At 23.7% G+C, this 16,237-nt stretch overlaps 2 protein-coding genes across 2 annotated transcripts; both read left to right on the top strand.

The window, feature by feature from the left end:
- Nucleotides 1-366: 366 nt before the first annotated feature.
- Nucleotides 367-7,299, top strand: LOC146725244 (uncharacterized). Its single transcript, XM_085483706.1, has 15 exons — nt 367-532; nt 638-750; nt 1,222-1,490; nt 1,683-1,838; nt 2,291-2,555; nt 2,905-2,973; nt 3,063-3,152; nt 3,266-3,333; nt 4,463-4,664; nt 5,114-5,379; nt 5,591-5,746; nt 6,222-6,480; nt 6,823-6,891; nt 6,979-7,068; nt 7,192-7,299. The coding sequence occupies exons 1-15, from the start codon at nt 367-369 to the stop codon at nt 7,297-7,299; spliced, it is 2,346 nt and encodes a 781-aa protein (XP_085339832.1).
- Nucleotides 7,300-13,495: 6,196 nt separating this feature from the next.
- On the top strand, nt 13,496-15,668 carry LOC114932009 (uncharacterized). Its single transcript, XM_029304180.2, has 6 exons — nt 13,496-13,555; nt 13,950-14,105; nt 14,579-14,834; nt 15,164-15,232; nt 15,327-15,416; nt 15,522-15,668. Exons 2-6 carry the CDS (start codon nt 14,026-14,028, stop codon nt 15,627-15,629), a joined length of 603 nt encoding a protein of 200 aa, XP_029160013.1. The 5' UTR covers nt 13,496-13,555; nt 13,950-14,025; the 3' UTR covers nt 15,630-15,668.
- The last annotated feature ends 569 nt before the right edge of the window (nt 15,669-16,237 follow it).

Below are 16,237 nucleotides of genomic sequence, written 5' to 3'. Positions count from 1 at the left end.
CTGGATTTCTCTATTCCTCTTCTGCTTTTTTTTCACATGTAGTTGCGCGACTTAAAAAATATAGCAATTTAAAAAATAGACCAATTGTCCCCGAAAATTTCTTAAGATTCTAAAGTTTTATACCATTTTATTTAGAGTTGCTAGTATTTGTTTTCTGTACTTATAATATTGTTTGTAAACGCATTGCTTAAAAATTACAGTATATTAATGATAATATGTTAACTGACTATCATATATGGATTCATTTTGTATACATAATAGAGAAATGGCAAAACAAGTATAGAAATTAAAAATAATTGCTGAGACATTGTGCAATTATTTCAAGAATGTACATCTGTATTACTGTTTAATATTTTAATGGTGCTAATGCGCAACGATCTAATTAAATTCGATCTCATGCTGATAAATGTAACGTTAGTACACTTTACTACCTTCAACTCGAAACAACATAGGATATTGTTAGAGTTTGCGATCATGATTGACACTATAGAAAAAGCTGTATATCCTTTTCAATTAGTTAGTGTTTGTCTTGGTTTAACAATTTATAGGCACAACTCAAATCATATAAGACTTTGCTTGAGCATCATCTATATAGTAACTTTTTGGAGTATTTACGCCTGTGTTTTTTATTATATAGTGACACTCTTTGGATCAAATCGTATATTTTATGGTTTTTTGATGTCTTTCGTATTTATAACAAATCTCTTTGTGACCATAATATCTGTATTCATTAATATTCGTGAACATAAGGTACATTTTTTTCTATATGAATGTTTCATTATAACGTTAATTGGATGACATATGCAGTAAAACATCAGTGCACAAAAAAATCAGAAAATAGAATCTCTCTAAATTTAAAATTATTTTTATCAGTTATTTGATAAAAAAATATTTTGTTATATTTGTTAAAGATAAATTTAATTAAATATAAATTCAATAACCTATTTTTGTTTTTTTTTTATGTAAAATATAATTTTATGTTTCTAAAATGCAAGAGGTCTTACTTTTAATCATTGGATAATTAAAAAAATATAATATTATATTAAATTAATGAATTTTTGTTTGTATATAGGTTGTATATATAATATAAATTAATATAATATTTCTCATGTGATTATTGTTTTACAAATTATTAGTGTATTCAATATGTCAATTTATACATATTATTATGGATACCAAAAATGTTTATTAAATACGTTTTTTTGTTACTGTTATTTTTAGAAAATAACTAAGTGTATAAAAATGTTGAGTCTCATAGACGATACGTTGGAACACCTTGGAACCCCTAAGGAATATTGTAAAATGCGAAACTTAATAAAATGGATATTAATTATATGGCTTATGACTGTTTTTATAACATGCGCACTTGATTCTTTCTTGTGTCCTAAAATAAAGTTTCATGAGATAGGAAGCATGATTGTCCCCGTTGTACAAAATTACATTATCTATATCAATATTTTTATGGATGTAGTATTTATATTTTGGTTAAGGTTTGTAAAATTTGTTGTAAATTTTTTCTCAAATTATACATTTGTTGCAACATTTAAATAATTTATCTTTATAAAATTTCAAATTTATAAATTTATTAAAATGCTATGTCAAAAAGTGAAGTAAACATGAATAATATATTTTGAATTTGTGTGTGCATTATTCTAATGCTTCATTATTTTTTTAAATTACAGACACATCGGTACCAGATTCGATAAAATCAACGGTTATATTAAGCAATTATCAAAGACTGAAGAATATGGATTAAGATGTACTTGGAAGAAATCTCTTGTTACTCGCTACTATGTACAAAATGCTAAACATCGCGAGCATGTTTTGTGGATTGCAATGTAAATTAATATATATTAAGATAAAAACATTAACACAATTCAGATGCTTATTTTATAAATAGCAATATTATTAATCTAAAAATATATAAATATATTGCATTTTATATTACAATCTTCTTTACACAATTTTTTTCCATTACTTTATCGCAGTTTTGCATCAGTTTGCCAAAAAAGCTGTTACTTTACACATTTAAGCAATTAATTTCTAAAATTACGGAATGTAAATATAAATAATATTCAAAATTTTATGATATATAAAAATTATTGTATGCAATAACTCTACAATAATAATTAATACATCTAACTTGTGACTATATAATATTTAAGTCTAAATAAATATATAGACAATTTCTGATATATATTAATGATAAATTTAATTAAATTCTTGTATTTTAATATATATAAATATATAATTAGTTACCTAAATATTTTTAATTATTAAAATTTTTTAGGCACCTCCATTTGGAACTTTACCGTATAGCACGCTATATTGATAAGATTTTCGGAATTCAAATAACGCTGCAGATGATATCCTCTTTTGTTACTTTAATCGGAATATTTTATTTGCAATACAACATGATGTCATGTTTCAAACAATATTATGAGAACAGTGGAATAATTAATTTAATAATGTTGATTGATATGGAGATGTGGTGCAGCATATATTTAACAAAAGTCGTAGCAATAAACTATATATGTGAAAGTACTAGCTCCAAGGTAAGCTTTTGGATGATTTTTTACATAGATAATAAAACAAAATGAATTATACATTATGATGTATGTGTGTGTGCGTATGCAAATGATGGCTTGACCTGTTGCGCGATTGGCCTGATATTCAATCCCAATAACACGTAATTTTGAAATAATATATATATATATATTTTAATAAAAGTGTTTGAAGTAAAGGAAATTGAGAAAAAAATTTCTTCTGTATTTTAATAATAGATGTTAGCTTCTATAAAAATTACAAATTTATTTACTTGAATATACAACTTTCTAAACTGATATCTTTATTCTGTTTAAAGATACAATTAACTATCATAAAATTAACTTTATTCTATTTTAGATGAAAAAAACAAAGACTATAATATACAATTTGGCAAATCTTGTCTATTTTGTCCAGATACGTGAAGATGTAAGCTAAATATCACAAAAATCTTCCAATTTTAGATAGAGATTATTCTTTATTACGAATTATTAAATAAGTTTTATGTTACAATGTAGATTTGCCAGTTTGTTTTACAAATATCACTTCGACCGTTAAATTTCAACGGTATGGGCTTGTTTTGCTTTGGCAACAAATTTATACTTAAGGTTAGCTTTCAATATTATTCCCAATTCACAGGTGCAATGTAATTTAAAAATTTTTATTATGAAATTATACAACTAAATAAACAACGAAAAATATATTTAATATGTATTTTCAGTTCTTCGTAACAATAATTTCTATAATGATATTTTTGGTACAAATGGATAATTCTCCTCTATCTCGAATTTTAATGAATATACATGAAATATGCGTGTCATAATAAATAAATAAAAAAAACAATTTTAAAAAGTTCTATACAATATTTTTTTAACGAGAAAAGATATATGATTCACTAACAGCCTACCGCGGATGTACTTACGCGAAAACGACAAAAATTTAATTTTTCGCTGTCTCATATATGTGCACAAAGCACAAATTTGTCTTAGTCGTATATAAATTTAAGTAATGTCTAAGTTTATATCTTACATATAAAATAAAATGTTGTATTCTTAAAATAAATGTTATTTTAATATTTCAAAGTAATTAAAGAATTAAGCTCGATTAATACATTTAATTTTTCTTAAATGCATCGTCCATATACTAATTTATTAAGAAATTTTTAGAAAAAAAGATTCTTATTTCATTCCTTCATTTTTTAGTCAATGCACATTTGGATATCTATTTACAAAAATTTTTTATAATTTTAAACATGAATTATAACATTTTCTTATTACTATAATTTTCAGAAATTCAACGTATTAATAAACAAACTCAGTCAAGTGACATACATTAGAACAGCTCGGAATACCCAAAAAATATTAAAAACGCGAAACTCGAATAAATGAATAATAATTATGTTATATAGGTTTACAACAATCTGTATAACAATTTGTATAAAATAAATTATTTATGATTCGGTTCTCATAATATTTCTATAGATAAATATCGAGCAGTTTCATTGTGTGAGTCAAGTCAGGCTTGAAAAAGATTTCGTACTATATGAATATATATATTACATAAAAATATATATTACTGAAAATACATTTTGTACTTGACAAGGAAGTGGAGGATGAAATATAGAAATTGAAAATAATTATATTAACACAGTGTAAGAATAATTATTTTTTCAACAATGTACACGTATGTTATTGTTTAATATTATAACTTAATATTATATGCTAATGCAGCGATCTAATCAAGGGTCCATCTCATCAAGCTGATAAATATAAGATTAATGCTATACCACTTTCTACTTGAAAACTAATAGTTAACATCTGAAATTGCAAGAGTTTCGAGCGATCATGATAGACACTATAGAAGAGGCTTTTCATCCTTTTCATTTAGTTATTTGTTTCGTTGGTTTTGGAATTTTTAGGCATAACTTGGATAATACCATACCTCGTTTGAATATTTTCTACATACTAACTGTGTGGAGCATTTACGCTTGTGCCTTTCTTTATATGATAACTTTATTTGAACCTCGTCGTATATTCACTGGTTTTGTGATATATTTCATAGTATTGACAAATTTATTTGTGACCGTATTATCTGTAATTATCAGTACTCGCGAACATAAGGTACATGTTTGTGAATTTTTTATTATGACTTTAATTGTGTGATATGTGCAGTGAAACGAATATCATAGAAAACAAATACTTACACAATTTCTTTCATAACTATTTTTATTATTTGATACAACCAAATTAATTTTTAAAATCAAATTTAATTTATTATTAATTAAGTAATCTATTTTATTTATTTATGTTAAAAATATATAATGTTATAGAATATAATTTTATGTCTCTAAAATATAAAATGTTTTAATTTTCATCGTAGGATCATTCAGAAAACAAATATTATATTTAATTAATAAATTTATATATGTGTTTTATATACATCACACAACAACATAACGTTTGATGAAATTTTTATTATTGTTTTAATATAAATATGTCCATATATATTTTCGTAAACTTCAAAAAAAGATGTTTAATATTATATATTCTCTTGTTACTTTTATTTTTAGAAAATTATTATGTGTCTAAGAAATCTCAGTCTCGTAGACGATACATTCGAACAGCTTGGAACACCCAAGGAATATCGTAAAATGCGAAATTTAATGAAATGTATATTGAGTATATGGTTTACGGCGGTTTGCACAACATGGATAATTGATTCCTTCTGGTACATAGAAAGGATTCAGGACACAAAAGCTGTAATTGTTCCCATAATTGTGAATTATCCTTTTCACGTTAATACTTTTATGGATATAGTATTCATGTTCCTTTTAAGGTTCGTAAAATTTGTTAATTTTTTAAATTGTATAAGCATTATTAAGAAGCCTTAATAATTAGCTTTATCAATTTTTAAATTTAGTTAAAAGAAATATTTCTTCAAAATAATAAGTAAACAAGAAGTGATAAAATATTCTTTAATTTTTGACATAAATGAAATTGTTTAGTAAGCGGATCATTTTACTTTTCCTTTTTTCTCTAAATTTCAGATACATCGGTACCAGATTCGATAAAATTAACGATTATATTGGGCAACTATCAGAAATAGAAGAATATGGATTAAGATGCACTTGGAAAAAATCTTTGGTTACTCGCCATTATATCCGAAATACTGAAAATCGCGAGCATGTATTGTGGACTGCAATGTAAATTGATATACATATGTTAAGAGAGATGAAAAAATTAATGACAAAGTTGAAAAATTTATTTTGATAAAGAAAGCAATTTTATTAATCTAAAAAATGGATAAATATATTGCATTTTATGCAAATGTATTGCAATCTTCTATATACAATCTTTATGCATTAATTTGTGGCAATTTTGTATCTATCTATTAAAAATATCTGTTAGTTTACAAATTTAAATAATTGCAAATTACCATATAGTTACGTAAAAATGTAAACTTAAATATTTTTTATTTTTAAAACAAAATTATTTCAATATAAATAATCTATAAAATCTATATAATATTAAATAGAATTCCTAAGTATTTATTCTGATCGTACTTAATTCTAATGAATAAATGTACATTGCACACATGTATATAGTATTTAAAAGGAATAGATTACTGATTATATTTCAGCGTTTTAGATATATTCATTTATTAATATGTTTTTCTAGGCATCTTCATTTGGAACTTTGTCGTATAGCTCGCAATATAAATGATTTTTTCGGAATGCAAATTACTCTACAGATGATGTCCTATTTTGTCCTTTTGACTGGACTTCTTTATTTCGAATATAATACAGTATTATGTTTTATGCAAATTTATAACAGTAAAAATAAATCAATATTTCTGATGTATACTAACGTATGGTGCACTATATATTTAACAAAATTGATAACACTGAATTATATCTGCGAAAATGTTAGTATCAAGGTAAGTATCAAGGCTTTTTCAGATGATACAAATGGAATTTAAAAAAATTATTTATAATTTGTGTGTGTGTGTGTGTACGTGCGCGTGCGCGTGTGTGTGTATGGTTTAATATGATATTCAATGTCTAATAAATAACTTTGAACACTATATATTTTAATGGAATAGTTGAATTAAAAGCAAAATAAGAAAATAAATAACTTTTTAAGTTTTTAAGATAAAAGAATGGAAATTTTTGTTTATATATTGCACATTTAGTCATCTAAAGCAATTCTTTAAATTTATATAATTATTATAAATAAAAATACATTTGTTCAGATCGTAAAGTTTGTTATATTATTTCAGGCAGAGAAGACCAGAAACATGATCCATAATTTGACAGACCTTATCGGTTTTGTCCACATACGCGAAGATGTGAGAAACATTTTTTTAGTTTAAAATCTTTAGATTTTAGATAACATTTATTCAGAATTTTTAAATAATATTTATGTTACAATATAGATTTGCCAGTTTGTTTTACAAATATCTCTTAGGCCATTAAAATTCGACGGAATGGGATTGTTTTACTTTGGCTACCAATTTATTCGCAAGGTTTATAGCTTTTAATATTATTAACATTTATATACAGACAAAATGCAATTTAAATTTCTTTAAATTTTTAATTTAGTAAAGAAACATTAAACAGTAATAATTATATTTAATATTTACTTCCAGTTCATCATAGCAATTATTTCTGTGCTGATTTTTATGGTACAAATGGATAGTTCTCCTCTATCTCGAATTTTATCTACTAACAAAAACAATGAATCATGTTCCGCATAAATAAAAAAAACATGTAATTCTAAAGAGCTCTACATAGAATTTTTGCAACTTATACACCTGATATATTTCTAATTATTAAATAAGTTGATTGTAAACAATTATTGTTAATAATATTGACATTATTTTAATATTATCATATTACTAATAATGCAGTGTTATACTACAATATATTGATTTATTTCATTAATTTATATTATTTGGTAATTGTAATATATCTTAAATATCTTTAATATCTTTAATATTATTAATTAAATATCTATAATATCTTTAAATATCTTCTAAATAACATTTTTTAACATTTATAAATTTAATTTTTATTAATTTTTATTAATTTATTTTAATTTTATTATGTAATATAAAAAAATCGGTTTATAATTTTATAATAATTTTATTTAAAAAAACAAATTCGTTATTAATTATAAAAATCAGATTTCTGCATCATTTTTATTCATTAAAAATTGTTATTACGTGACTATCCATTTATCACAACACTTCTTGTCAAAATGTCAAATAAAAAATCAACTGACTGCTGTTTTAATTTAAAAGCTATGTATGTCGACATTATATCAAAGTAAAATTTATACGTAGCGCTCATTCTATATAACGTATATAAACTTACGTATACATATATGTATATACCTAATACCTACGTAGTAGAAATAAAAAAAACTGGAAAGTAATTACTAATATTCTTTGTGAATGAGAATCGATTATACCCTATTGTACATTTATGTTATCGATTTATGATTTAATAATGCAATGCAATTAAATTAAGTGTTAGCCGTTATAAGTTAATCGTTATAAATGTGATATTAATACGCACTTCATACTTATATTCAATTCAGAACTCTAATTGTTAGTATACAGGTTGTGAGAGTTGTGTGAGCATGGTCGATACTATTCAAGAGGCCTTAAATCCTTTGTTTTTAGTTGCTTTTTTCTTCGGTATCGGACTTTTCAGGCATCCTTTAAATGATTTCAAAGTTTTCTTGAGCATTTTATATATACTGAGTGTATGGAGTATTTATGCCTACATCTTTTATTACATGAATATCGGTTTTCCGATTCGCCAAATAAAGTTTATCGAGTACTTTATGCTAACAATACATCTGCTTGTGATAATAATATCCACAATCATCAGCATTCACAAACACAAGGTACATTATTACTACATAAAATATTGTATTATTGCTATCTTATTGTTAATTTAATATATAAATGTGCAGCATTAAATACTGTTTATCAATTTACTATTACGAAATTACGCTATTCTTATCTTTAGTTATTTGAAAAGAGATTAAATTTATATGTTAACTACTATAAATAAATTCAAAAATAAGCTTATTTCTTTCACATAAAAATGTTTGTTCTTAGAATAAATATTATTTTATTTCATTGATTCTTGGACATAAAGAAAAATAAGTCTAATTAATAATTTTTATCAATTTTATAAATGTGTTCTAGCATCCAATTTATTAATTAGTCATTGCACATATGTCATTCGTAAAATGTACGAAATAATTTAAAATTTTTTAAAATTTCTGTCATATATTTTCAGAAATTCAGTGTATTAATTAATAAACTGAGACAAGTGGACGATACACTAGAAGAGCTCGGAACACCTAAAGAATATCATAGACTGCGCAATTTAATAAAATGGATGATAATTATGTGGTTTATGATAATTTGTATAACATGGCCTACGCAATCTTTATGTGGCTTAGAAATATTTAATGATAAAAAAGTTTTTATTTTTTTTTTTGTTGTGGGTTACTCTTTTTATGCCAATATTTTAATAACTATAATGGTTATGGTTTTATTAAGGTTTGTATATAAATATATTTTTATTAAACATAATTAATGATAATTATTTTTCCAATCTCTAGAACTTCAATCAATAAAATAGAGGTAAATATTAATTTAAAAGATTTCTGATTCATCCAAATACAAATTTCAGATTTTCGTAAGTTTTAGTTTTGTATTGATGTTAATATTTGTGAAAATATATCAAGACTAGCTCAATGGTGCATTGTTTACGTGATGGAAATCGTTCACAAACTTGATTGGTATAGTCAGATAAATGATAAAATAAAAAATATTGTTGTTATTTTTAATATTACTTGTTATGAATATTTGTATAGTTAATAGATTATCATATTGATTGTGGAATTAAATATATAAATGCAAAATTTTTAATGCATTATTATTTCTTTAATTATGATATAACTTTGTAAATAATGTAAACAAACAACAATATAGGCTCATTTTTTAAACCTTGCAATAAGCTTAGAAGAATTAGCAGAAATTTTTTTTCAATTACAGTTATATTGGTACTAGATATGATAAAATAAATGATCACATTAGACGACTGTCAGAGACGGAAGAATGTGGACTAATATGCATGTGCAAAAAATCATATCACGTCACTTGTTACTCTATCCGTAACACACATAATCGCAAGCGTATATTATGGATCGCAATGTAATTTGATATAATGACAAATTTTAAATAGAAATAAAAAAAAAATAATTAATTATAGATGTATAAATATGTAACTATTCTTATTAATATTAATTTTATCAATCTAAGTTTATTTATAGATTTTTGTATTAATTTTGGAAACATTTTTATAATATATTTATTTATCAAAATCTCTATAATAAATAAATTTTTATAATAAAAAATGTATTTTATAAATTTCAAAATTTGTAACTTTTACACTCCTTTTATATAAGTTAAACATTTATTTTATGCTGTTTTAAAATAAAGCTTTTGATGTTAAGATCATTGCTTTATTTTCTATTTGTTCGAATAAGATAAAGATTTAAATATATAATTGCCTCACGAACAGATGTTTATCTTTCAATATTTCAAAAATATGCATATTTATTAATATAATACAATGTTTGTTTTAGGCATCTTCATTCGCAACTTTGTCGAATAGCACGCGATATAAACGGTTTATTCGAAATGCAAATGACTCTACAAACAATGTCCTTCTTCGTAACTTTAACTACTACGTTTTATTATCAATACCACCTAATATTATGCTCAATGTATAATGGTGAGGCTATTCGTTTGAAATTTTTCGTTTGTAGTAACATGTGGTGTGCCTTCGACTTGATAAGATTAATAAAATTAAACTATATCTACGAAAGTATTAGCGCCAAAGTAAGCTGAATGCAATAAATTATAAGGAAAAATTATTCCTATATACACATACACATTTGCACGTACATATAAAATTGATATTAAAAAAAATAAAATTTATATATATATAATTTTACAAAATTAAAACAATTTTTAAATATGATATTCCAGATCCAATATTATTTCAAGTAATTTTTTTGCATTTATATATGTATAAAACTACTTGATATAATATTGGATCCGGAATAATCTTTTTCAAAAATTGTTTTAATATGATTGAGTCCGAGAGTAAAAAACGAATTATTAGATTCAAAAATAAAAAAAAAATATATATTCTAATATTCTAATTAATTTACGGAAGAGGGTTGCAAATAATTTTATATAAAACGTTTAATTAAAATTATTATGTTCATTGAAACTATGCAATTATAATTAAGATTATAAATAATATGAATTTTATAATATTTCAGGCGCAGAAGACCGAAGGCATTATACATAAATTAACAAACTTTATCTATTTTGTTCAAGCACGTCAAGATGTAAGATATTCATACATAACAATCATCTACTCCTAAACAACTTTTATAAGCTGTTTTTCAATAATATATAATCATACATTTATATATAATTTAGATTTGTCAATTTCTTATGCAAATAATACATCGGCCGTTAAAATTCACCGGAATGGGTCTATTTTATTTTGGACATAAATTTCTTTGTAAGGTTAGTTTTTAATATTAGCTTTACTTGTAACAAAATATTATTGTAAAAATTTGATTTTAGCATGCATTTCAAATAATAATAAATAATTGATGCTTTTATTTTCAGTTCTTTACTTGGGTTTTCACTGTTATTGTTATTGTAATTCAAATGGATACGACTTCTATATCTCAAGAATATAACAAAGAGACTAAAAATAATGCAAATTGTTACAAATTCTAGAATAAAAATGTGATGCAAATTATTTTATTTCATATATTATATCTGCTAATTATTATTTTATATATTTTAATTATTAAAAGTTTAGTTATATATATATATATATATATGTATATATATATATATATATTTATATACATATGTGTATATATGTATATGTACATATATATTAGCAAAAAGCATACAAATTGCAACCCAAAAATAATTACTACTACTTTGTATAAAAATCAATTAGATTCTATCATACATCTATGTCATCGATTAATTCAATAATGCAAAAGCAATTTAATTTGAGTTATCCTGTTACTGTTATAAATGTGATACTTATACACAGTGTACCACCGTGTTCAATGCGGAACTTTAATAGTTATTATATAGAACTGAAAGAGAGTTGTGTAACATCATGGTCGACACCATAGAAGAGGCTTTAAATCCTTTCTACATAGTTGCTTTTCTTCTCGGTTTCGGAATTCTCAGATATCCCTTGAATTACCCGAGAATTCGTTTAAGTATTTTATACATACTGAGTTTATGGAGTATTTATGCTTATGGCTTTTATTGTTACATGTATAATCTTATGGGTGATTCAATATCTATAACTAACTTATACGTAATAATAAGTCTGCTTGTGACAACAATATCTGTAACTAACAGCATCCGTGAACATAAGGTACATTTTCTTATATAAAATGTTACGTTAATGTTACAATAGTATGATATATATATAAACGTAGTAAATGGCATAAAATATTGTCTATACTAATTTCACGCCATTCTTATGTTTATTTATTTAGAAAAATTAAATTTACTTTATATTAACTAGTACAATAAATTCAAAATAAACTTATTTCTTCAAAAAAATAAAATCTTGTATTCTTAAAATAATATTATTTTTTGATTCATTGATTTTTGAAGCAATTGAATTTAGTTAATTTTTATCTTAAATTTATTTTTTTATCTTAAATGCATTTTGCAATCTAACAATTTATTATAGACTTTTATTTTAAAAAAACTCTTATTACATACTATTGCTTTATATAAAATAATCATTGCACATATGTATATTATTCGTATACATATAGTATTTATAAAAACTTATTATTTTCGAACCGACTTACTTTTAGAAAATCAGCGTGTTGACAAACAAACTCAGTCAAGTGAATGATACACTAGAAAAGCTCGGAACACCTAAAGAATATCGTAGAATGCGAAACTTGTTAAAATGGATAATAATTATGTGGTTTATAATAGCTTGCATAACATGCACTATTAATTATTTATGCAGCAAGGAAATATATAATGATTCAATAATCTTTATTATTATATTTATCGCAGATTATACTTTCTACGTCAATCTTTTAATAGATATAATAATTATGTGTCTTATAAGGTTTGTATATAAACATAATTTTATTAAAAATATTTAATAGCATAATAATTATTATTCCAATTTGAATTAACTAAAATCAATAAAGTAGAAATATCGATTTAAATTGTTTTTGGTCGATTCGCATACTTTAAATTTTCAGAATATTATATTTGAAAAACGTTTTTTACACTTTAAAATTATTGCACAATCAATAAAAATTATTATTGCAATGCATGCATACAAATATATTAATTAATCATGCAATGCATAAAAATTAAATATTTAAATCTTCAAAGAATGCAAACAAAAAAAAGAATTTTTTTACAAGAATCTTTCCTTAATATAAATAAATATCTATTTTTCCATTAGACTTCCGCATCTTTACACGTCCCACTCGCACGTTGCACGTATCGCACGAAACTACTGAGACAAACAAGACACTGAGCAGCAATGTCACTTCTTGAGGATGAAACCTAATTTCACAGCCAAAAATGAACCGGGCCCGACGAAACATCTCTCTCTTTCTATCCTTTCCATTGCATTAGTACACCCCACACATCCATCACGCTGCGCGTTTCGCGCGAGACTGATTCTCGTGTGGGATATCACGAGCGCGGGACCGATGGTCACATGACTAGTGGTCACATGACCAGTAGTCACATGATCAGTGGTCACATGACCAAAGGGTCTACTGGTCACGTGACCTCGGCTTCGCGCTCGCGATATCTCGCACGAGAATTAGTTTCGCGCGAACTGCGCAGCGTGATAGATGTATGGAGATATGTGAATTTAATGGAAGTAGGTATTTTTATCGAAAGATTCTTGTAGAAAATTTTATTTGTTGTTCTCTCTCTGTTAAAGATTTAAATATTTAGATATTTAATTTTTTTGTATAATTAATTAATATATTTTATGCATTGCAATAATAATTTTATGCATGCGTTGCAATTTTTGAGATTTCATTATCAAAGAATAATATAACTTTGCTTCGCACATGTAATTATATTCAATTGGATATCAAACGAAATGAGAAAATAAAAATATTTATTAACTAGTGTGTTTTAGAAGGAATAATAACACAGCATTTTAAGACATATGATTGTACACATTATTTTAAACAAGAAAAATAAATAAAATAATTTCAGTTTGCAGCAAGCTTAGAAAAATAAGCAAGCGGTTTTTTTTATTACAGATATATTGGTACTAGATATGATAAAATAAATAATTATATTAACCAATTGTCACCGAATGAAGAGTGTGGGTTTACAATGTGGAAAAAATCATCTCTGGTCACTCGTCATTATATTCGTAGCACAGAGAATCGAAAATGTATATTATGGACCGCAATGTAATTTATTGATACGTTAAGATAAAAAATTGAAGATAACATTTTGTAAAAAGAAGAAATAATTCTATTAATTATAGATGTAAAAATAATATAATTATTCTTTTTATAATTTTATTTAAAGATTTTTACATTAATTTTGAGAGCATTTTTATATTTATTTATCAAAATCTCTATAATAAATAAATTTATTTAATAAATTCTTAAATAAATTTTTACATTTTTGCGTTTTTTTATAATACAATAAGTTAAACATTAATTTCATACTGTTTTACAATAAAATAGAGCTTTTGCTATAAATTGAGCTTTATTGTGCTTCATTTAAATAAAATGTAAATAGACCAATATATATCGTACCAATAAAAAGCAAATAAATATTTTAAAAAATACATATAATTCGCTCACAAACAGATCGACGATTTTATTTTGATATTTCAACAATGTATATATTTATTAATATAATACAATATTTTTAGGCATTTACATTCGCAACTTTACCGAATAGCACGCGATATAAATGATTTATTCAAAATGCAAATGACTGTGCAGACAATGTCCTACTTCATCACTTTGACAACTATGTTTTATTATCAATACCACATAATATTATGCGTATTGTATAACAATAATATTGTTTATTGGAAATTTTTTCTTTGTACCAGCATATGGTGTGTTTTCGATTTAATAAGATTGATATCATTTAACTGTATCTGTGAAAGCGTTAGCGCCAAAGTAAGTTGAACATTATAAATTATGAGGTAGATTTAAAAAAAAATTCTTACACATATCTATATGCAAATAAAAATTACTCACATAATACTGCATATGATATATCATAGTCAATATGTGTTAATATGATTTGAATTAAAAAGGAAAATTAATTACTAGTTTCAAAATAAAAAATTTGAGTTAATTTTATATAGAAGAGAGTTGCAAAATAATTATTGTATATAATTGTCAAATTAAAATATTGAAAACTTTACAATTATTATTAAGATTATAATTTGTTATTATAATATAATTATTAAGATTATAATTTGATTAATTTTTCATTATTTTAGGCGCAAAAGACCGAAGGTATTATTCAAAAATTAACAAATATTATTTGTTTTGTTCGAGCACGCGAAGAAGTAAGATAAATTTAAGATAGATATAAAAAAATTTCCTATTCTAATTAGTATAAATTGTTTCGTAATAATGTAATTAATTTTATATGTAATGTAGATTTGCCAGTTTGTTTTACAAATATTACTTCGACCGTTAAAATTTAGCGGAATGGGTCTATTTCATTATGGTCACAAATTTCTTTATAAGGTTAGCTTTTAATATATTATTTTTATTTGTAACAACAAAATTATTATAATATAAAAATTAGACTTTAGCAGGAAAATTTAAATAATACTAATTATTTCTTTTCAGTCTCTCGTTTGGATTATATCTGTTATAATTATTATAATTCAAATGGATAAAATACCAACATATCAAACAAAATCTATCTCGAATACGACATGCTATGAATTCTATTAGAAATTTGAAGCAGATTGTTATAGGATTTTATATATTATATCTGTCCAAATATAATAATTATTATTTTTTATATTTTAAGTATTAAAAATTTAGTTATATGTATAAATATTTGCTATTATATGTACGTATAATAAATATTTTATCACTATTTTAATTTAACGTTATATATATTTAGCATAAGTAGAAATTTCTTTTCAATATTAAAAAAAATTATTTTTAGTAGAAAAATTACTTTACAATATTAGAATAATTATATTCCGTCATTTAATTTGTCACGTTATTTATTATCTATAAAATTTGTATATAATAAATCTAATTCGATATTTACGCAAATTAATAAATTAAATTAAATAAAAATTGTGTATTGATGATTGCAAAAATAAATTGTTCAACTCTCTCCTTTCTTACAGATTTACCATTTATTAATTTACCGCTATCTCTATAATTAACACACGCTTTACCTTTGCCTGCCAAATTTTAATATTAAATATTTAAAGTAATATTTATTATTAAGTTAGAAGCTGTTTGACAATTATTGAAGCTAATATTATCTACATTATCAGTATCAATGATCAACTATGCTATTAGGTAAATTCATAAAGGAAGTA

This window comes from Nylanderia fulva, unplaced genomic scaffold, assembly GCF_048542155.1.
Source record: "Nylanderia fulva isolate GAGA-0341 unplaced genomic scaffold, ASM4854215v1 Scaffold10, whole genome shotgun sequence".
NCBI lineage: Eukaryota > Metazoa > Arthropoda > Insecta > Hymenoptera > Formicidae > Nylanderia > Nylanderia fulva.
This window is presented reverse-complemented; position numbering and strand designations above follow the sequence as displayed.